The 22,737-nt window shown below is 40.9% G+C and overlaps 1 protein-coding gene across 2 annotated transcripts in view; it reads right to left on the bottom strand.

Moving 5' to 3' along the window:
* Positions 1 to 21,974, bottom strand: part of UGGT1 (UDP-glucose glycoprotein glucosyltransferase 1) — a 104,424-nt gene extending 82,450 nt beyond the window's left edge. Inside the window, exons 1-6 of one of the 2 annotated variants that reach the window (XM_017867360.1) lie at positions 21,748 to 21,974; positions 16,420 to 16,555; positions 10,298 to 10,380; positions 6,158 to 6,288; positions 4,160 to 4,272; positions 946 to 1,120 (exon numbers count right to left, since the gene is read on the bottom strand). In XM_017867360.1, the coding sequence (XP_017722849.1) occupies positions 946 to 1,120; positions 4,160 to 4,272; positions 6,158 to 6,288; positions 10,298 to 10,380; positions 16,420 to 16,541 (624 nt within the window). In that variant the 5' untranslated portion in view covers positions 16,542 to 16,555; positions 21,748 to 21,974. The remainder of the gene's footprint in view (positions 1 to 945; positions 1,121 to 4,159; positions 4,273 to 6,157; positions 6,289 to 10,297; positions 10,381 to 16,419; positions 16,556 to 21,747) is intronic. The other variant, XM_017867359.1, reaches the window with a different exon arrangement.
* Between the last annotated feature and the right edge of the window lie 763 nt (positions 21,975 to 22,737).

Raw genomic sequence — 22,737 nt, 5'->3', positions numbered from 1 at the left:
TTATAAATAATTATTAAAACATTAAAATATTTAAAATGTTGAATTAAAAGTATTTAAAACAATTATTAAAATATTAAAAATAATTATGAAAATAATAATAATAATAAAATGTGACTCACGCCTGTAATCCCAGCACTTTGGGAGGCTGAGGTGGTCAGATCACCTGAGGTCAGGAGTTCGAGACCATCCTGGCCAACACGGTGAAACCCCGTCTCTACTAAAAACACAAAAAATTAGCTGGCTTGGTGTCATGTGCCTGTAATGACAGCTACTGGGAGGCTGAAGCAGGAGAGTCGAACTCAGGAGGGAGAGGTTGCAGCGAGCTGAAATTGTGCCACTGCACTCCAGCCTGGGCGACAAGAGCGAGACTCCCTCTCAAAAATAAATGATTCAATCAATAAAATTTTTATTTTTTTGCCATGAACTTAGTACTGAGCTTATTATGACACAGAAACTTTAAAGGGCTAACAACCTTTACATATAAATATTTTAAATGACTAAATATTACACAGAGTCTTAAAAGCTTAATATTATATCAAGTCTACCTATGAATCGCCTGTTTAGAAAATCCTCCTGCTTCCACCAAATAAAAAGGTGGCAAAGAGAAAACAAAAGAAAAAAGATTGGAAAAGAAACTGAATTCAACAATCAATTTCATAGTATAATGACCATATTAAAGTTAGAAAAGATTATTTACATGGTTCACTTTGAAATAAAACGTAAACTTTATCAAGCCATTTTTTTAGCATGTTTTCTATTTCTTCAGAAAGTGAAGCAAAGCACATCTTATGTGCAAATAACAGACTCAATGAAACTACTGGATTTCTCAAAAAAGGGGTTCAAATAACTAGATTATTTTATAAAGAAGGAGATTATTATCTTATGTTCTAAGGTCATGCTGGGCAAATTACATTCAAAACAGGTCTAAAATAAATCAATACTTACAAATATATAATGTCTGAATACATAACTGATTTTGCCTGCATTGCTTTTTGATATAAGTTGGCGGTGAAAATTAGAAAATTCCTCAGAGCCAATCTCAGAGTAGAAAATCACCACTGGGCTTTCAGGATTAGATGAGGGATATCTGTGATCTCCTTTGAACAATAAAGGTTTGGGTCTGAAAATAAATAATAAAAGCTTAAAACTTTAAAAATAATTGTGAAACACTAAAAATGTCACAAAATATAAAGTACAGCTATGAAAATTTAAATAAAGATTATAAGCATCTTAACATGAAGGGCAGCATGATCTTAAATACTTTTCACTTACTAAGATTACTATCAGGTATGAGTCTTGTTTATTCATGATTAAAAATAACAAAAGTACATTATACAAAATACTAACTATAAAATGTAAACACTGGCCAGGTCCAGTGCATGATGCCTGTAATCACAACTAAGAAGCGACTGGGCAACATGGCAAAACCTTGACTCTATAATAAATAACGAAAATTAGCTGGGTATGGTGGCGTTCACCTGTAGTCCCAGCTACCCGGGAGGCTAAGGTGAGAGGATCACCTGAGCCCCAGAGGTTGAGGCTGCAATAGTCCATGATCATGCCACTGGACTCCAGCCTGGGTGACAGAGCGGGACCCTATCTCAAAAAAAAAAAAAGAATAAAATAAACCTCAATTAATAATAGCTACCAATTCCTAAAAGGGGAGGAAAAGGGCCAAAAAAGGACACATATTCAAATGACCACTAAATCTTGAGTATGTATGTATGTGGTGTGTGTGTGTGTGTGTGTGTGTGTGTGTGTGTGTATAAAACATAATATAATATTTCTGTTTGTTTGTTTTTTTGGAGATGGAGTTTCATTCCTGTTGCCCAGGTTGGAGTACAATGACATGGTCTCGGCTCACTGCAACCTCTGCCTCCTGGGTTCAAGTGATTCTCCTGCCTCAGCTTCCTCAGTAGCTGAGATTACAGGCATCTACCACCACACCCAGCTAATTTTTGTATTTTTAGTAGAGATGGCATTTCGCCATGTTGGCCAAGCTGGTCTCAAACTCCTGACCTCAGGTGATCCACCTGCCTCGGCCTCCCAAAGTGCTGGAATTACAGGCATAAGCCACCACGCCTGGTCAATATAATATGTTATATACTATGTTATATTTTAAGAAGTCCTCAGTCTGTCGCTCAGGTTGGAGTGCAGTCGCGTGATCTCTCTGCCCACTGCAGCCTAGACCTCCAGGGCTCAAGGAGGGACTACATGTGCATAACACCATGCCAGCCAAATTTTGTATCTTTTGTAGACATGAGGTTTTGTCATGTTGCCCAGGCTGGTCTCGAACTCCTGGCTCAAGCAATCTACCCACCTCTGCCTCCCAAAGTTCTGGGATTATAGGTGTGAGCAACCACGGCTGGCCAAGTATTTTTTTCTACCATATAAATAAAATATGATTACCTTTTCATTTAAAAATGTAAGTATAAATAATGCAAAAAGCAGAGGCTAACATTAAGCATATTACTTGCCAATTATATTAAGTCTATCTCCTCTACTATTTTACTACTATGATCTTCCTAATGGACGTTTTTGTTTCTGTTTTTATTTTGGAGTCAGGGTCTCACTCTGTTGCCCAGGCTAGAGTGCAGTGGCATGAACACAGCTCACTGCAGTCTCTACCTCCCAGGCTAAAGTGATCCTCCCACACAACCCAGTAGCTGGGACCAAAGGCGTGTGCCCAGTTACTGCCACCATGCCCACCTACTTTTTGGATAAACAGCATCTCACTTTGTTGCACAGGTTGGTCTGGAATTCCTGGGGTCAAGCAATCCTCCTGCCTCAGCCTCCCAAAGTGCTAGGACTATAGGCTTGTGCCTCTAATGGACTTAACATTTCAGTTTTCCTCATAAATTTTAAAACTTCTCCCCAAAAAGCTTATCTAAGGATGGCATCAAGATATTAACAGATCTTAATGCAGACTTTATGACCTACCAATCTCTATTGTAATAAACTCTATAACTCAGCAGAAAGTAAAGACATGAACAAGGATGTTCCACATAACCTTATTGTAACGGGGTAAAAAAAAAAAGAGAATGACTTAAAATCCATCAGTAAGAGATAAATTATCAATTATGGGGCAGTCTTACATAGGTTATGCATGTGTTAAAATAATGAGATACACCCATTCATACTAAATGGAAAGATGCCTTTTATAAAAATAAAACTACTTACATGTATAAATTTAAAACTGTAGAAAAAAGTCTGAAGGTATATATGCCAAACCATTAAAAGTAGTTACCACCTCTCAGAGAGGAGACACTATTATTCTTTTCTTTATAAAGGTGTGCGTTATTGTTGTAGCAAATTAAATAAAGTTTTTTAAAAGAATTACAAAGCCGTTAATGTTGTTTTCCCCGAGAGAGCACGACTGTATCACATGCAGCCATTTCTGAATGTCCATGCCTTGGCCCTGAGATGGCTGGAGTGCACGCTGTGTTTTCTGGTTAGCACTCTGAGTAAGAACCACTAATGACGTTTCGTGGGCAGAGGATGGGTGCTGGGCAGACAATCTCACTAAAGAAAACCTGCACTACCTAACTGCCATTAGCAGTACTGGCAGGGCAGGCCAACCCCATGGAGAGCTCACTGTTCTGTTCATGCACAGCATTAGAGGAGGTACAGACGGCTTGCTGCCCTAGCCAGGCAGCAAAATGATACACAGTCGAGTGGTCTACCACAGGAAACCCACCTTTGGGCAAAAAAGCTGGTACATTAGTTACCAAATTAATATTCAAATCAAGCCTGCAATTATCTTTCAAATATCCTCCTTTGTCTGAAACTAATAATATCCTGAGAGATATTATCATTAATGTCATTATTTCAGGCACTGGCTTTAACACACACAGTATTCCTTACTAAGCTAATGACAAAGCCTATGTCATTGCTCAGATGCAGTCATTACTAAAGAGTAACAGTTAATACTAAACACTTGTATTATCTCCATTTTGAAATGAGATTAATTTGCCACATTTCACAAAACGATTTTAAGTGACAGAGCTGAGATTCAAATCTAGTCAGTCTGGTTCCAGAAGCCATACTCTAAACCATTACACCTAATGATACAAAACAGATGAGAAAATCAGAAGGCAGATGACATACAGAAGCAGCACTGGAAATGCGTGATATGAAAACAAAGGAACACGCAATCTACCTTTCAGAGGCTGTCAGTAGAAGAGTCTCCAGGGTATCAGATTCACAAGTCGTCTTTCCATGCACGGAAAAAAACGAATTACATCCTTCCGGTGGAGGTTCATCAGCTGCTATCTGTCACAGAAGACGCACACTTTTTAAAGTTCTAACCAAGGATGAGATAAAGACATGTATAATCAAAATAGGTGATTAAATTATGACAAGACAACATTGGTGAAAGTGGCTGAGTGTGGTAGCTTGTGCCTGTAATCCCAGCACTTTGGGAGGCCAGAGTGGGAGGATCACTTAAGCCCAAACCTGGGCAGTTAAGCCTGCCACTTAAGCCTGGGCAGCATAGTGAGACCCCATCTCTACAAAAAATAAAAGAGATAAAAAATTAGTTAGTGACAGTGGCATACGCCTGTAGTCCCAGCTACTGAGGAGGCTGAGGTAGGAGGATTGCTTGAGCCTGAAAGGCTGAGGCTGCAGTGAGCCATAATCACTGAACTGCATTGCAGTCTGGGCAACAGAACAAGACCCTGTCTCAAAAAAGCAAAATCAATAAAGGCAAAAACAGGCCAGCCACAGTGGCTCATGCCTGTAATCCCAGCAATTTGGGGGGCGGAGGCAGGGTGGATCACCTGTGGTCAGGAGTTCGACACCAGCCTAGCCAACATGGTGAAACCCTGTCTCTACTAAAAATACAAAAATCAGCTGGGTGTGGTAGCAGGCTACCCCAGCTGAGCTAGGAGAATCACTTAAACCCAGGAGGTGGAGGTTGCAGTGAGCTGTGATTGCACCACTGCACTCCAGCCTGGGCGACAGCACAAGACTCTGTCCCAAAATAAAGAAAAATGAAAAAAAAAAATCACTTTATATTATGACGATGTATCCTTGGGCAATACAACAATACAGTAACACAGCAAATGATTGCAACAGAAGTTAACAGGGTGGTTGGTTTCAGAGGGCGGAAGGTGGCCATAGTCAGGACACAGTACATGGAGGGCTTTCCATGGTGCCAGATCAAGTCCTCCTTCTTGACTTGGGTGAAAATTACAAGGACGTTCACATTATAATAAACCATTACTATATATTTTTTGTGAGTGGTTTTTCTATGTTTTATTTTATAGTAAAAAATAATTTTAAAATTAACTTTGCTTTTATATCAAATATCTAGTTGGTAAAGACACCTTTGACTGTCTCTTCTTAAGTCTCTCTTAACTTGAGGTTCCTCTGTCCCTCTTTTTCTTTTCAATTACGATAGAAATTTCCATAATTTATTTATTGAAGAAACTAGATTACTACAACAATTCCTGTATTCTTGATTTTCCTGACTGCATCCCTGTGGTGATGCTAAACATTTCTTGCCTCCTGTATTTTCTGTGAACTGCTTTTAGAACTACAGGCTGTGATTAGATGCTGGCTCATTGGTTTAACAAGATTACATCTCCCAGGCTGCATTGCATACATAAAATATTGCTGTCTCTCTTCTTTTTTTCTTTTTTTTTTTGATACGGAGTCTTGCTCTGTCGCCTGGGCTGGAGTGCAGTGGCCGGATCTCAGCTCACTGCAAGCTCCGCCTCCCAGGTTTACGCCATTCTCCTGCCTCAACCTCTCGAGTAGCTGGGACTACAGGCGCCCACGACCTCGCCCGGCTAGCTTTTTTGTATTTTTTAGTAGAGACGGGGTTTCACCGTGTTAGCCAGGATGGTCTCGAACTCCTGACCTCGTGATCCGCCCGTCTCGGCCTCCCAAAGTGCTGGGATTACAGGCTTGAGCCACCACGCCCGGCCTGCTGTCTCTTTTCTATACAGATATTCTTTTTCTTATTTTTTTTAAATCTGCGGGTTGAAGACTTAACATCAATTTTGCTTATTATTTCTTTTTTTAAATCATAAATCCTAGAAAATTTCAGGCAAAAAAGTGATAGCTCTGTAATTCAATTCCAGGACAACTGCAGTCTATCCATTCATCATGACATACACTCTAAAATGCTGTTCTTTAAGAGCACGGGACCCACCTGCTGGAAGGCTTGGATCGTAGCTGAGTAGGAACGAAGAGACAGACAAAATTTCAACAAATTCTGCTGGAGAGGTGACAGAAACTGAAATGCAGCTTCCAGTATTGCATGATAATAGGAATAATCAGTACCTGTCAAGGAAGAACATTAACCAAAGTAATTGCATATGACTAGAGAAATCTAAAGAAGATAGTTCATGAAGCACAAAGCTGTGTTACAAAGGTGTGTGATGGCAAGTTTTACCAGTATATTGTCTTGAACTCTCATCAAATGCTTAAAATTCCCTGGAATACACAATGCAGTTGGGCTCTTCCTCTCCCCTTCCCTTTCAAACTATTCCCTCCCCTGGACCCTATTTTCCCACTTACCTGGATGACTGACAGCTACATACTTCCTCAGAAATAATTCAGCTGTGAAATCACCTACTCCAGGAAGTCTCCACAATCCCTACCCCGTGCTTCAGTGGACCAGTTAAATCTCTTCCTCAATCCCAGAACACTTCTCTGTTTACCTCTTTCACTTATCATATCATTTACTAAATTATTTATTCACTGTCTATCTATACCCCGCCTAGACTTCTGGTCCCCAGAGGCAGAGGCTATGACCTATTTATCCTTATATCCATGATGCCTAGCACATGGTAACTATTCCAAAAACTAAACAAAACTGAGCAGTGTGATGAGGAAGTTACAGTATTAAAGAACACTGATGACATTTTAAAGTTTGAAAAGAAGCCTTTAAACAAAAAGTTGGACCAAATTATTTTAAAGAAAAAAAATCCAAATACTAATGTGAAGAAATCCCCAGGATAAATAAAAAGCAAGGACACAAAACAATGTACATAGTAACTTATTTTTTTTAACCAGGAGAAAGAATGAGAAAGAAGAATACATATGTATATATTTGCTGTAAAAAACACCGAAGGCTAAACAAATTAATTAAAATGTTATAAAAAGCAGGAAAGAAACAGAAGGAACAGGGTCAAGGAGGAAACAATTTTTTTTATATATATACAAATAATTTTTTACTGAAAAAATATCATCTTAAATGTCAAAGTTCAAATGTGATTATTTCAAATTTTTATAAATATGAATATAAAGGTTATTTGCATATAATCTTTTATAGAGCTTTGACTTCGGAATCACACGTTATCCATGCAAAAAAACTTAAATTTTGCATTTTAAAGGACAAGCACAGTGGCTTAGCTTGTAATCCCAAAACTTTAGGAGGCCGAGGCAGGAGGATTACTCGAGCCCAGGAGCTCAAGAGATCAGCCCTGGCAACACAGTGCGTCTCTTTTTTAAAAAATAAAAATAGGCAGGGCATGGTGGCTCATGCTGTAATCCCAGCACTTTGGAAGGGGGAGGTGGGTGGATCACCTGAGGTCAGGAGTTCTAGACTAGCCTGGCCAACATGGTGAAACCCCATTTCTACTAAAAATACAAAAATCAGCCATGCAAGGTGGCAAGCGCCTGTAATCCCAGCTGAGGCATGAAAATCACTTGAATCCGGGAGGCAGAGGTTGCAGTGAGCCAAGATCACGCTACTGCACTCCAGCCTGAGCAAGAGGAGACTCTGTCTCAAAAAATAAAGAAAGAAAGAAAAGAAAATGTTCCATTTTAAAAAGAAAATACAAATATTAACATTTTATGAAGCAGAATATAAAAGGTTCTATACTGCAACAGCATCCTCTACGTAAAAAATAGATAAGAAATATCTCAAAATGATGCCAGAATGTTAATGGTGTCAATCTTGGGTGGCAGGAATATAAATAATATTTCAAACAAATAAAATGTTTAACACGCTTTTATGTTGTTCATAGAATTCATACTCCTATAGCTTTAATGAATATGTATTATCATTTTCACTTAAAAAATGTCATTTTAAATGTCAAAGTTCAAATTTGATTATAAACCCACTTTGATAAATTTGTTCTATAAAATCTTAAAAGTATTTTTTGATAACTTAATTCTAGTTGCCTTGAAATTAGTAAAACTTACAGATGCTTGTTTAAAATATTTACATATCTATATTGCCAAAAAAAAAAAAGATTCAGGCTGGGCATGGTGGCCCACACCTGTAATCGCATCACTTTAGGAGGCCAAGGTGGGAGGCGGGGCGGGATGCCTTGAGGCCAGGAGTTTGAGACCAGCAAGTGCAACATAGCAAGACCCATCTTAACAAAATTTAAAAATTAGGCAGGCCTAGCTGCACGCACCTATAATACCAGCTACTAAGGAAGATGAAGCAGGAAGACTGCTTGAGCTCAGGAGTTAAAGATTATAGTGAGCTATGATCACACCACTGCACTCCAGCCTCCAGAGCCAGACTGTTTCTAAAATCAAAATAGGCCGGGCTTGGTGGCACACCTGTAATCGTAGCACTTTGGGAGGCTGAGGCGGGTGGACTGCCTGACGTCAGGAGTTTGAGACCAGCGTGGCCAACATGGCAAAACCCCATCTCTGCTAAAAATACAAAAATTAGCTGGGCGCAATGCTGGGTACTTGTAATCCCAGCTACTCAGGAGGCTGAGGCAGGAGAATGGCTTGAGCTCAAGAGGCAGAGATTGCAGTGAGTTGAGATCACGCCACTGCAGTCCAGCCTGGTGACAAAGCGAGACTGTCTCAAAAAAATAAATAAAATAAAATAAAAATAAATAAAATCTAGCTGGGTGCAGTCACTCATGCCTGTAATCCCAGCACTTTGGAATGCCGAGGCAGGAGGATTGCTTGAGTCTCAGGAGTTCGAGAACAGCCTGGGCAACACAGCGAGACCCTGTCTCTACAAAAAAAATTTTTTTAATTAGTCCAAATAAAAAAAATAATAAATAAAATAAAATAAATATTTGGATAGATCACACCGAGTGAAAAAAGTGAAATAAAACAAAACAAAAGATCCAGACAACTTTTAAAACATGTATTATTTTAATAAAAAATTAAAAAGTTAAAAAATCAACACAGGCCAGGTACAGTGGTTCATACCTGTCATCCCAGAACTTTAGGAGGCTGTGTTGGGAGGATCACTTGAGCCCGGAAGTTTGAGACCAGCCTGGGCAACACAGTGAGACAGACCTCATCTCCATTGTATTTTTTTTTTTAATTAAATAATTTTAAAAGAAGAAAAAAAACCAACCCATTAACATCAACAGCAGTCACACAATTTTGGAACATTTCCTCTTCTGTAAGAACCTGTATCTGGCCAGGTACAGTGGCTCATGCCTGTAATCCCAGCACTTCGGGAGGCTGAGGCGGGTGGATCACTTGAGGTCAAAAGTTCGAGACCAGCCTGGCCAACATGGGGAAACCCCGTCTCTACTAAAAATACAAAAATTAGCCAGGTGTAGTGGCGAATGCTCGTAATCCCTGCAACTTGGAAGGCTGAGCCAGGAGAAATTATTGAACCTGGGAGATGGAGGTTGCAGTGAGCCCAGATCACACCACTGCACTCCAGTTTGGAAACAAAGCAAGACTTCTCTCTCAAAAAATAAAAATTAAAAAAAAATAATAACCTATATCTGTCAATGTAAATTAACATTCAAGGTTTTAACTACTCACATATCAGCATCTCCAACTATTAGTGTTTACACCCTATATAGCTTATACCAAGTTTAAAAAATGTGAAAGCACATCATAAAAACTGGAAATGAGGATTTACAGGATAATCATTAATTTGACACCTTAACACTCAAGTTGTGGGTGGCTGGCAGGCATAATGGAAAACATTCTGGATGATACTAACTTAATGACAATGAACTTAACAGATAATAGATCAGTTGTGTAATTAGTTCATAACAACAAAAAAAAAAAACAGTGAATCAGATTAGATGGTTATTAATACTGAATGACTTAAAATGAAATGTACTTCCACAAAATATCCACATAGCACTTTAATAAAGGATCATGATAGAACAAAAACAAGAGGGGAAAAAAACAAAGGTACCACTTATAGCCAAAGTTATAAACTGCTTCAAAAATAATTATTTGTGTTGTGTTGGCTTTTCCTGACCACGATCATAACTCCAATCATTAAAGACAACAATGTTTTCCATTGACGGCCATGCCACACATACTATACAGAGACCATTTTTTCCTAATATATTCCCAGACACCAAAGTCAAAGAAGCATTTGCTTCAATTTTACCGTGATGATCTGATGATCCAATATTTTGACTGGCTTCTACAAAATTCCAAAATTTCTCTTGACTGTCTTCTGCTAAAAACTCACTGGGAGAAAAGATCAGAAATAAAACAACTTAATAAAATTTTCTAATATAAGCTATATGACTAAAGAGAGTAAAAATAAGTTTTGAAGTTTCCAAATGTCCATAGTTGGACTTTTAATCTATAATATATAATACTCCTTTATGTATAATATATGTTTTTAATGATAAACAAATCCTACCAGCATATTAGTTATTAATAACTTAGCCTATGAACTTTTTTACCTAATAGCTATTTCTTAAGAAATTTGGAATAATAAAAACATAAAAGGGAAGTCTCAATATAAAGAAAGCTTATGAAATCCCACTGACAAAAATACTATGAGTAGTGGAAGCAGAACTAGGAACTGATGATTCTAGTAGTAGTTCTGCTTACTTATTTTCTGAAAGGCCTTACAAAGAACAAAAAATATGTTTTGCCTAAAGTTCTCCCACAGTAAAATATGAACCACAGAAAAATTTCTGGGAGACTAAAGGCCGCATGTTGTAATCTTTTAACACCCCTAAATCCAAACTTAGTTTAAAATTAGCACTGATCCAACAAAATCAGATCCAAGAACTTAATGCCATCTTAATTTTTTTTTCAACTTTACACTACTAAAATAATGGCCAATCTAAATTTCCCTTCATTCAAGAGTCTAAAACCCCTAAAAGGAAATGCATGTAGTAATTGAATGATTCATGTCAACTGCTTATCTTCTCCTCTAAGCCATAATACTAATGCAGTAGCGATCTTTCACTGTCTTAAAGCAAACTACAGATCTGGATCTCAGCTTACCTAGCCAAAGGAAGACTTTCCCATTACTTGTCAACATTGAGGTGTACAATCTCACTCTACTCCACAGCTAGACACAGAAATACGGGAAAAATAAGAAACATTTCCTGGTAATGCACAGCTTCTCTAAAACTAGGTTTCTGAAAATATCCATTATCATATGTTGAATTTCTTAATGCCTCCTTGAGAGTAGTATTTTTCTACGCTTTCTAGTAACTGACATAGACACCACACCAAGCTTAGCATAGCTTATAGTCTAAGAAAACAAGTACTAAGACAGATACACCAGGATGTGCAAATAAACACTAAATTAATTAATTAAAGGCACATTCACAAGATAAGCAGAGAGGGGTAAGGTGACACACTCACCAGTGTGGTGTGAACTAAGATTCAAACAGACTAAGACTCCCCCAGTAAAGGCCACACACAAATACATGGTTTTCATACAATTACAGGGAAGCTTCTTAAAACATACATTCTTTTCACCCCACTGCCTACATAAGTCTTACAAAGTCTAAACTTGGAACAGTCCTAATATTGCTTACCAGATCCACTGAAACAACCCAGGGGAGAGAAGAACAATACAAGATATTATTAAAGAAATGCTGCCTTTTTTTAAAGTATATTTTTGTTGCTTTTTGTTTCTTTAACTTCTTATATAACACTTATTCCACTGAGTATAAATTATGATTTTACAGGCCAGGCACGGTGGTTCACATCTGTAATCCCAGCACCTTGGGAGGCAGAGGTGGGTGGAACACCTGAGGTCAGGAGTTCGAGACCAGCCTGGCCAACATGGGTGAAACCCCATCTCCACTAAAAATACAAAAAATTAGATGAGGGTGGTGGCGGGCGCCTGTAATCCCAGCTACTCAGGAGGCTGAGACAGGAGAATCACTTGAACCCAGGAGGCGGAGACTGCAGTGAGCCGAGATCGCGCCATTGCACTCCAACCTGTGCAACAAGAGTGAAACTCCCTCCCCCTCCCCCCAAAAATCATGATTTTACAAATTATATGATGTCTGGGATTTGCTTTAAAATATTCTAGTGCAGGAGGAGAGAAGGTGGTGGTGATGGTGGTTATTGTACTTAATTGTTAAAACAGGGTGACGGGTACAGAGAGAGTACATTATACCATTCTCTCCATATGTAAGTGTTTTGAAATGCCATAATCTAGGATAAGTTTTTAATCTACAACACAGAAAAAGCTACAAACAACCAGAATGAATGCCCACAAGACAGTACAAATAGGGAAGCAACTTGTTTTCTTAGATTTCCAAAGCTATTGTGGGAGATCAGCATTGGTCTTCCTTCTATGTAGAACTAGAAGGAGAGAAGAAACTAATATTTAAGGAGGGTCTATGATGTGACGGTCACTAAGCTTGGCATATTTACTTGTGTCCTCAAATTCACACAGCCCACCCTCAGATATAACCATTTTTCAAATAAATAAGCTGTAATTCAGAGATGCTACTAACTTGGTTACAGACATAGAGTTAGTCAATGGAAAAGCTGGAATATAAATTCATGTCTATTTAGTTTATACTTCTATCATGCTACATTCTTGGGTCATTACAAAATTTAGCACTCAATAAATGATTATTGGTTTTGATTTTAATAATACCTCTTTATGTAATATTTCTGTAGCTACAGCTGCAGAAAACACACTTAGTGTTTTACTTCAATTAAAGATAAGTATCACTTCACTGACAACCACAAAGCTACAACTCCTTCACAAACATCAGGTCCAATCTAAAAATACACAACAGGAATATTTTTAGTCCCTGAGGGATAGATGCAAGGAAGGCAAAAGATCTGTGGTGGCCGCATGCCATAAAGTATAGTAAAAGATTCTGACCCTTCATCCTTAACCAGATGGACAGAGTACCTTGATCCTTCATCAGGGTCTCCCACAGATACAAGAATGAAGAATGGTGGGCTCTGCTAGCTCTGGAGGTGAATACTAAGTGGATTCAAATAAGCATAGTTCATTTCTATGAGATGCCTACATGTCGTATTACCTTGGCAAACTGTATACAAACAGCCACAGGAGAAGGAGCCTAAAAATAGTAAGCCAAAATGGCAAATGTAGCTCTTACTTCACATGCCAAGGAAAAAAATTAATAAAAATAAAAATAAAACAAAATGGCAAATGTTGCTCTTACTTCACATGCCAAGGAAAAAAATTAATAAAAATAAAAATAAAACAAAATGGCAAATGACCAGGGATATCATGAAAGGGGGAAATGTTTGTGATAAGCAAGTTGATGAAGAAAACAGTATATACCCTGTTCACTTCACAGTGACCAAAGAAACCGAAAATATTGAGCAATTAGGGCTGGCAAATTTAGCATTCTTTCTCAAAAGTCCATAGTTTTATGCCACAGGAATCTTCTAGTACAATGATCAAGAAGTACAAATATCAAGAAATTAGTGTAAATAAAAGTGAAAGTAACAAAATGTAATTCAGGGTAAGAATGTTAAACACAGGCCGGGCACGGTGGCTCACACCTGTAATCCCAGCACTTTGGGAGGCCAAGGCGGGCAGATCACCCGAGGTCAGGAGTTCGGACCAGCCTGGCCAACAAGGTAAAACACCCTTCTCTACTAAAAATGTAAAAATTAGCCAGGCGTGCTGGCACATGCCTATAATCCCAGCTACTCGGGAGGCTAAGGCAGGAGGATGAGAATGGGCTTGAACCTGGGAGGCAGAGGTTGCAGTGAGCCAAGATGGCACCACTGAACGCCAGCCTGGGCGACAAAATGAGACTCTGTCTCAAAAACAAAACGGGGTTGGGGGCAGGGATTGTAAATCTCAATGACAGATTTATACCAAACAAATCATCCAAAATAAGATTAGCAAAAGGAAAAGAAAACTTTAGTTTTAGGGTCCAGGCTCAGGCAGTCTAGCTCAGGCAGTCTCAAAATATCTTCAGTCGCTGTTTGTTTGTTTGTTATTTGCTTTATTGGGCTTTTTTTCCCCACAATAAGAACTCTAAAAAAAGAGCCACTTCACATTTACTACTATGCCATATCTAATAAAGTTCAGACATTTGAGAAGCTGGACCCATTTACCAAGTTAGTTATCACTATGAAATATATACAGTGGTTTTGTCTTTGTTTTGCCACTTCTATGCTGAGAAAGAAAGGCAGAGAGAGGCGATGGAAGGAAGTCTATTTAGCAGAAAGTCTGCTAGGCTCCTGAGGTAGTCAAGACCGGCTGCTGCATGCCCCTTCCCACTGGTCCTTTTGGCAATATCAAATCAGGCTTTTTCCTTAAGAGGTGCAACCATTCGTTCACACAATCAACATAGCAAAACTCTTCATCCACATTTTTCTAGGAATTAAGGGGAAAATGTTAGAATACAAAACTCTAGAGGCCAGGCATGGTGGCTCACACCTGTAATTCCACCACTTTGGGAGGCCAAGGCAGGTAGATCACTTGAGCCCAGGAGTTCAAGAACAGCCTGGCCAACACGGTGAAACTCCGTCTCTATAAAAAATACAAAAATAAGCTGGGGTGGTGGCTTACGCCTGTAGTCCCAGCTACTGGGGAGGCCTAGGTGGAAGGATGGCTTGAGCCCAGAAGGCAGAGGTTGCAGTAAGCTGAGATCATACCACTACACTAGCCTGAAAAACAGAGACAGACCTTGTCTCAAAAACTCTCACAAAAAAAAAAAAATTCTAAATTGAAGATGAAGAACGCAGACCACAAGGCTGATCGAAGTGATGTGACAGTCCAAATTTCTAGCACGTTCAAACACTGAGACTTACCAAGTGCTTGCTGCTCAATCTACCCACACTTATCCTCTGGAAAGTCTCTGCTAGTTCTACCTCTAGATTACTTGAGATACAATCAAATAAGTTTCCATCCATAAGCATTTAAGCCCTACCTATACAGACAGATACCTCATTACATTTATTTACAAACACTAGCTAAAAAGCACACTTGGAATACAAAACTTCTCATGAAATTATTTACTATATTGTGTTTCACTAATTTTAAGACAACTGTTGTTTTATGAAAAATTCTACCCATTTTAATTGTAAGGTAATTTCTTTCTCTTTTTTTTTTTCTTTTGGACAGAGTCTTGCTCTGTTGCCCAGGCTGGAGTGCAATGGCGTGATCTTGGCTCACTGCAAGCTCCGCCTCCTGGGCTCAAGTGATCCTTTCACTCAGCCTCCCAAGTAGCTGGGACTACAGGCACGAACCACCACACTCAGCTATTTTTTTTTTTTTTTGGAGAGATGGGGTTTCCCCATGTTGCCCAGGCTGGTCTCAAACTTCGTGACTCAAGCAGTTCACCCACCTCAGCCTCCCAAAGTGCTGGGATTTACAGGCATGAGCCACTGTACCTAGCCACCGTTTTATCATTTAAAAGAAAGATTGAGCTGCATGGGCATAATCTCCTAATCTGATGCTCAGGCACACGCCAGCACGCACAGCTAATTGTTGCCAGGCTAGTCTCAAACTCCTGACCTCAGGTGATCGACCCACCTCGTCCTTCCAAACTGTTGGGATTATAGGCGTAAGTCACTGCACCCAGCCTTCTTCCAGGTTCTTAAGGGAAATAAGTCCTCTTTCCCCCAAGTTGCTAAGCCCTCTTCTTTTCCTTTTATCAATCACCTCTTAAAACTTCCTTCAAATAAGGAGGAAATTTGAATACAACTGTCCAGGCACAGTGGCTCACATCTGTAATCCCAGCACTTCGGGAGGCCAAGGTGGGCAGATCACATGAGACTGAGGAGTTCAAGACCACCCCAGCCAACATGGTGAAACCCTGTCTCTACTAAAGATACAAAGAATAACAGGATGTGGTGGAGCATTTCTGTAAGCCCAGCTACTCAGGAGGCAGAGACATGAGAATCCCTTGAACCCAGGAGGCGGAGGTCGCAGTGAGCCAAGATCTCACCACTGCACTCCAGCCTGAGAAACAGAGTGAGACCTGTCTCCAAAAATAAATAAATAAATAAACACAACTCTCTCTTCCCTTGTTATGCTTTTTGGAAAGTAACATACTAACTTATCCAACACAGTTATTTGTCTAAAGTTCCTATATATCTCTATAAACCCACGTAGCCCTTGTCCTACTGAATGATGCTATGCCCTAACAGCCTTTGTACAGTACATACCACGGTGCACACTGAAAGAGGCTCTTCATAAATGCATTTGATGATAATCTCACTGCTTAAAAAGCTCCTGAATGTTCACTGTCAGAGCCTATATTTATACTCAAATACATGGAGGGGAAAAAAATGTTCTCTTACCTGGCTTCTAACAACAATGGAGTGGAAAACCATTTTGTTGTAAGAGAGGTTGTAATGGCTTTTGAGTCGGCCTTTACTGAGGAGAACAGCCACAGAACAGTGAGTACAATCAGAACTCCCATTTTATAGCAAACTCCTAAAAGGAAAAAAAGAAAAAAAGTTTTGCTACAAGGAAATTTTTTTTTTGAGACGGAGTCTCGCTCTGTCGCCCAGGCTGGAGTGCAGTGGTGCGATCTCGTCTCATGCAACCTCTGTCTCCCAGGTTCAAGCGATTCTCCTGCCTCAGCCTCCCAAGTAGCTGGGATTACAGGCACGCACCACCACACCCTGCTAATTTTTTGTATCTTTAGTAGAGACAGGGTTTCACCACGTCGGCCAGGCTGGTCTCAAACTCCTGACCTCGCGATCTGCTGGCCTGAGCCTCCCAAAGTGCTGGGATTACGGGCGTGAGCCACCACGCCCGGCCTGCTACAAGGTAATTTTAACCTCATACTTGGAGACACAAAATAACAATCCTAATACTTGGAGACACAAAATAACGTAAGTTAGCGAAACAGAAATGCTTCTGACATATAATAGCACTTAATGTCTAGCTAGTCCAACAGATATTTGCTGAGTGACTGATACGTAACTGAAGGCATTTAGGTTATTACATTCCTTCCTTCAAAGGCTCTGCTTCATTTCCCAAGGAATCTACACTATACAGGGGTATAAAAATCAGTTGGTGGCACACCAGCTTGCACACAACCATACTTTATAAAGCATGAAAACAAAACCGAGATAGATGAAAATATAAATGATGGATATTAAAGGTTGAACTGTGTCCCCCAAAAAGATATGGAAATCCTATCCCCCAGTACCTCGTAATGTCAACTTATTTGTAAATACATTCTTTACAGAGGTCATCAGTTAAAACAAGATTATTAGGTGGGCACTAATCCAATGACTGATGTTATAAAGAGGAGAAATCTGGACAGAGAAAGACAGCACAGAGGGACAACTATGCAGAGACCCAGGGGACGACCAGGGGAAGACAGAAGCACACACTAAAATTATACTGTAAGCTAAGGAATGCCTGAAACTACCAGAAGCTGAAGAGTCAAAGACAGATTCTCCTAAGAAGATTTCAGCGGGAACGTGGTCCTGTGAAACTTTGATTAAGGATTTCTAGCCCTGTGAGACAGTAAATGTCTGTTGTTCTAAGGCACCCAGTTTGTGACACTTTGTTATGGTAGCCCTAGGAAACAAACATAACAGGTCTCAAATGTAAACTCAGACAGGTTCTGAAATAAAGAAATGTAAAATTTTAGTGGCTTGCCAAGCCAACTGTCCCCATCCACAAAATGAGGGATCTGGGGTCTCTGGCAAAGTGGATGGCCACAGAACGCAGGCCTCCTGACTCCCTCAGTAGCCGCTCCAAGCCTGTCAAGATCCTCACAGACAGCATCCGGACAATTTCAGAAAAAGGTGTCCAGCTGCAGATGTCTCTGATTTTCATCCCCAAAGTCCACCTAACAGAACCCTAATTAGACCTCCCCTGAGCTACAGAAAAGTCAGTATCCAAGCTCTACCCATTTGAATGAGAGCTAAAAGGGGATGACTATGTGGGAAGCACTAACCTATCCTTGGCTTCCGGATGTTCGCTCTGCTAAGGCTCACTTCCGTCTCATCCCAGTTCCTTCGTACTGCTTATAAATCTATCATTGAGGTAGGCCGTCCACATTGGGGACCAGTCAATACCTTCCTTTTATAAAAAGCATCATTTGTGTTAACATCCTGCTTCATATAACACACAATATCTCTGAAGAACGATGGGCAAAAGCAAAATAAACTACACCAAATAGAAAAGTGGCTTTTAGAAGCATTTTAAGTTTAGGCACTGCCAGCTTCTTTTGAAACAAAAAAAAAATTAATAAATCAGCCAGGCATGGTGGCATGCACCTATGGTCCCAGCTACTCGGGAGGCCGAGGTGGGAAGATAGCTTGGGCCCAGGAGGTCCATGCTGCATCTGGGCAACACAGCGGGACAGGAGGAGAGCGGGACAGGAGGAGAGTGGGACAGGAGGAGGAGGAAAAAAGAAGGAGGAGGAGAAGGGGAAGAGGAACGGGAAGAGGAGTGGTCTCTGGTTTGAGTATGTCTTCATTTTATAGGCTCCCTTATCACTCTGACCCTAGGGGTCCTTAAATGTTGCTTATAAAGACAGTCTGAGATAATGGCCATCAGAATGTGTCATGTGGTATTGCCTGATCATAGGCATTATACTTGCGGCATGATGAATAAACAGAAAACACTCTTTAACAAGTTCTAGGCTCAACTATCAACAACCATCTGTAGGAGGCTGAGCGGGGAGGATTGCCTGAGGCCAGGAGGTGGAGGCTGCAATGAGCAAGATCATGCCACTATACTCCAGCCTGGGCAACAGAGCAAGACTCTGTCTCACAAACAAAAAATAAAAATTAAAAAATTAAAACACTATCTCTTGCTTATTTATCTGCAGTAAAATATAGAGAATATTAATAAATATTATGAGCCAGGCATGGTGGCTCACACCTATAATCCCAGCATTTAGGGAGGTCAACCCAGGAGGATTGCTGGAGGTCAGTTCAAGACCAGCCTGAGCGACACGGATCCCATCTCTACAAAAAATTTGAAAATTACCAGGGCAGGGTAGCACACGCCTATGGTCCTAGTTACTTGGGAGGCTGAAATCAGAGGATTGCTTAAAGTTGCAATGAGCAGGGACAGCACCACTGCACTCCAGCTGGGCAGTGAGATCCTGTCTCAAAAAAAAAAAAAAAAACCCTTTACACTTTTGGAAAACAGAAGAGGCATGAAAATTCTAAGTCATCACCAACTTTTCTTCTCCTGTTTTAAACTAAAATAATAGTATTTTTTAGTTAAAAAAAAAAAAAAAAAACAGACTCTTAGAAAACAATATGCAGGCCCAGGAGGGTGGCTCACGCCTGTAATCCCAGCACTGTGGGAGGCCAAAACAGGTGGATCGCTTGAGCTCAGGAGTTCGAGACCAGCCTGAGAGACATAATGAGACCCTGTCTCTACTAAAAATACCAAAAAGTAGCCAGGCATGGTGGCTGCTTGAGCCTGGAGGGTGTGGAAGCTGTAGTTCGCCAAGAACGTGCCACTGCACTCCAGCCTGGGTGACAGCTGTCTCAAAAAAAAAAAAAAATGCTACCTGCAAGTTTATACATGGCTATCTGAGATTCTATATATGAGATAGTAGCAAGGAAAAATATTACGAAGTATCCTTTTAAAGAAACAAATTAACTTCTCAAATTATTAAGCATAACACACATTTACTATGTATCTATTAGCAAAACCATTTCCTGTGAACCACATAAATCTAATTTCAGCTAGAAGTGGTTATTATACATCTGATATGAAAATGATCACATCAGGCCGGGTGTGGTGGTTCACACCTGTAATCCTAAGGGAGGAGATCACCCCTCATATTGTCTTATGCCCAATTTCTGCCTCCAAAGAAAGAAGTAAAAACTAAAATGCAGAAATGAAATCCACAAGCAGACAGCCCCGCACCACACCCTGGGCCTGGTAGTTAAAGATCGACCCCTGACCTAATCGGTTCTGTTATCTATAGATTACAGACATTCTATAGAAAAGCACTGTGAAAACCCCTGTCCTGTTCTCTTCTGTTCTTACTGGAGCATGCAGCCCCCAGTCACAGACCACTTGCTTGTTCAATCGATCACGATCCTCTCACGCGGACCCCCTTAAAGTGGGACAGCAATTGCTCACTTGGGGAGCTCCGTTGTTGGAGATGTGAGTCTTGCCAAAGCTCCCGGCCAAATAAAACCCTTCCTTCTTTAACTCGGTGTCTGAGGGGTTTTGTCTGTGGCTTGTCCTGCTACAATCCTAGCACTTTGGGAGGCCAAGGAGGGTGGATCACCTGAGGTCAAGAATTCGAGGCCAGCCCGGCCTACATGGTGAAACCCCATCTTTACAAAAAATACAAAAAATTTGCTGGGCGTGGTGGCACGTGCCTGTAATCCCAGCTACTTGGGAGGCAGAGGCATGAGAATCACTTGAACCGCGGAGGCAGAGGTTGTAGTGAGCCGAGATCGACTCATTGCACTCCAGCCTGGAAGACAAGAGCGAAACTCCATCTCAAAAACAAAAAGAAAAAAGAAAATTATCACATTGTCTTGTATTGTTACAGGGAAACTTAAATTAAAAAAGAAAATGCTCAGAGACAGCTGCAGGAAAGTTCTAAAAGAATTTTCTTCATAGTTTAATATATTCCCCTGAAGTTCAATGTGCATTATAAATGTGCTATGCTACTATACGAGTATTATGCTCACTTCCTTTAATAAGCTTCATGTGGCCAGGAGTTCAAGATCAGACTGGGATGTAACAAGACCTCATCTCTACAAAAAAAAAAAAATAAGAATTTTTTAAAAATAAGCTTCAGCTAAGTTTATCAAAAGAAAGTCAAATGTTGCTAAATTCGACTGGCTTAAAAAAAAAAAGGCAAAGTGAAAGGCTACAATCATTCCAAGTTTTTTGGTGTTGTTAAATAGCTATTTAAAAGGTCTTCAAACGCTTGCAAGTCTAAGATTCTTGAAAGAAAGAGCGCACTTTACACTAAAATTGGCTGGCAAGTGCATCAGTGAATGTTTCCGAAACAGTTAGTGTGGCACAATAAGGCAAAAGACCCCAGGACTTCAAACGAACAAAATATGCTCCTTCTCAAATCTGGCAAGAAATGCAAAAAAACTGCAGATTCTGGCTAAGGAACAAAAACAGTTCACATCTCTAAGTTATTGGCGACGCCGCAGATCTCAATCTGGCAGGTCCCACACTAAAAGTGAAACCGGATCATCCAATTTCCAGCCAACAGATCACAGTATTAAACGAAAACAGCAACCAAGGCACATCAACCCGAATTCATTTTAGGAAAAATAGAAATCTATTTTAAAAAGCACGTCGTTCTGCAATCAGGGTCCAGCAAAGTGCTGGTTCTCAACTCACTGAGGATCAAGCTTGGTCTAAATTCATGGTAGGACACTTCCCCCACTTCCTTCTGCACTTGGGCACAAGGATCTAAAGCTCTTCAAAAAAGGTCCAAGATCTCCGAACAGAGCCAGCCGCCACCCCCGCGGAAGCGATACCTTGCCAAGACCACCATGAGGGCAACTCAGGGCGCTCGCGAATAGGGGAAGGGATGGGACACCAGAGGGGAAACTGAGTCACGGTAGAGGCGAAAGCTCAATGTGACGGGGGCACAGGGTCGCCTTGCGCCCCAAACCCTCTCTCCGTCCATGAGGCCTCCTCACGCCACCCCTGGGTACCTGTCACCAGCAGCGCAGCCGCGGCACACGCACCGCTCGCGTCTCCCTTGTCGCCTATGCCCGGGCCGTGGTTAGTCCGCCACAGGGCCAGGGACAACGCCAGGGCGGGGCGGGGCTGCAGCGGCGGTGCAGGCTGCGCCAGTGAGAACCCGACACGCGCCTTTCCCGCGGCTCGGCTCAACACCCAGCCTCGCAAAGCAATTGCCCGGCTGCCGGCCGCCCTCTTACTTCCGCTTCCTAAAGGCGAACGCTAGAGGACTTCCGGCTACCGAGTGGAGACCTAGCAGGCCAGAGCGTCGGGCGGTCGGCGTCGTATCTCCGAGGCGGGGCGTCCAGCGTCTCTCCGCACTTCCGCTCTCCAGGGTGGTGGGTCGGCTGCCGGTCTTCAAGGTCTTGGGAAGGTTCGTTGAGCCAACAGCTGAGACCAGAGAGCTTTAACAGTCGATGAAATCCAATGTGGACTCTGGGACTTACTCCGTTAAACGTTTGTTAAAAGCTTACTCTCTTTAGCCTTTCGGTGGCACAGTAAGGACAATTGTCTTAATATTTCTGAGCATCTTCGACTTAAAACCCTAAAATTTTGATAGCTACCTTCCAGGGGGCATGATGAAAGGAAGACTTTTTAAATTTTAGGAGCCGATTTAGCTTTGCTTATTCGTGCAGCTGCAGCTTAGTCTGCAGGGACTGCTTTGTCCTTTATTTATTTATTCATTTATTTTTAACTAATGTAAACCAGTTTAAAATTATTTTGTAATAGGTAGCATTTAACCCACCCAGAAATGAATTATCTCTTTGGAGGGTATGTGTTTAACTATATTAAGTCAAAGTGAATGAAAAGCCAAAAATACTTTTGTATTTTTTTGGAGTTGGAGTCTCGCTCTGCCTCCCAGGCTGGAATGCAGTGGCGCAATCTCGGCTCACTGCAACCTCCGCCCCCGGATTCAAGCGATTCTCCCGCCTCAGCCTCCCCAGTAGCTGAGATTACAGACG

Source organism: Rhinopithecus bieti, unplaced genomic scaffold (genome assembly GCF_001698545.2).
Source record: "Rhinopithecus bieti isolate Rb0 unplaced genomic scaffold, ASM169854v2 scaffold_3906, whole genome shotgun sequence".
Classification (NCBI taxonomy): domain Eukaryota; kingdom Metazoa; phylum Chordata; class Mammalia; order Primates; family Cercopithecidae; genus Rhinopithecus; species Rhinopithecus bieti.
Note: the sequence above shows the minus strand (reverse complement) of the source record. Positions and strands in the feature narration are given on the sequence as shown.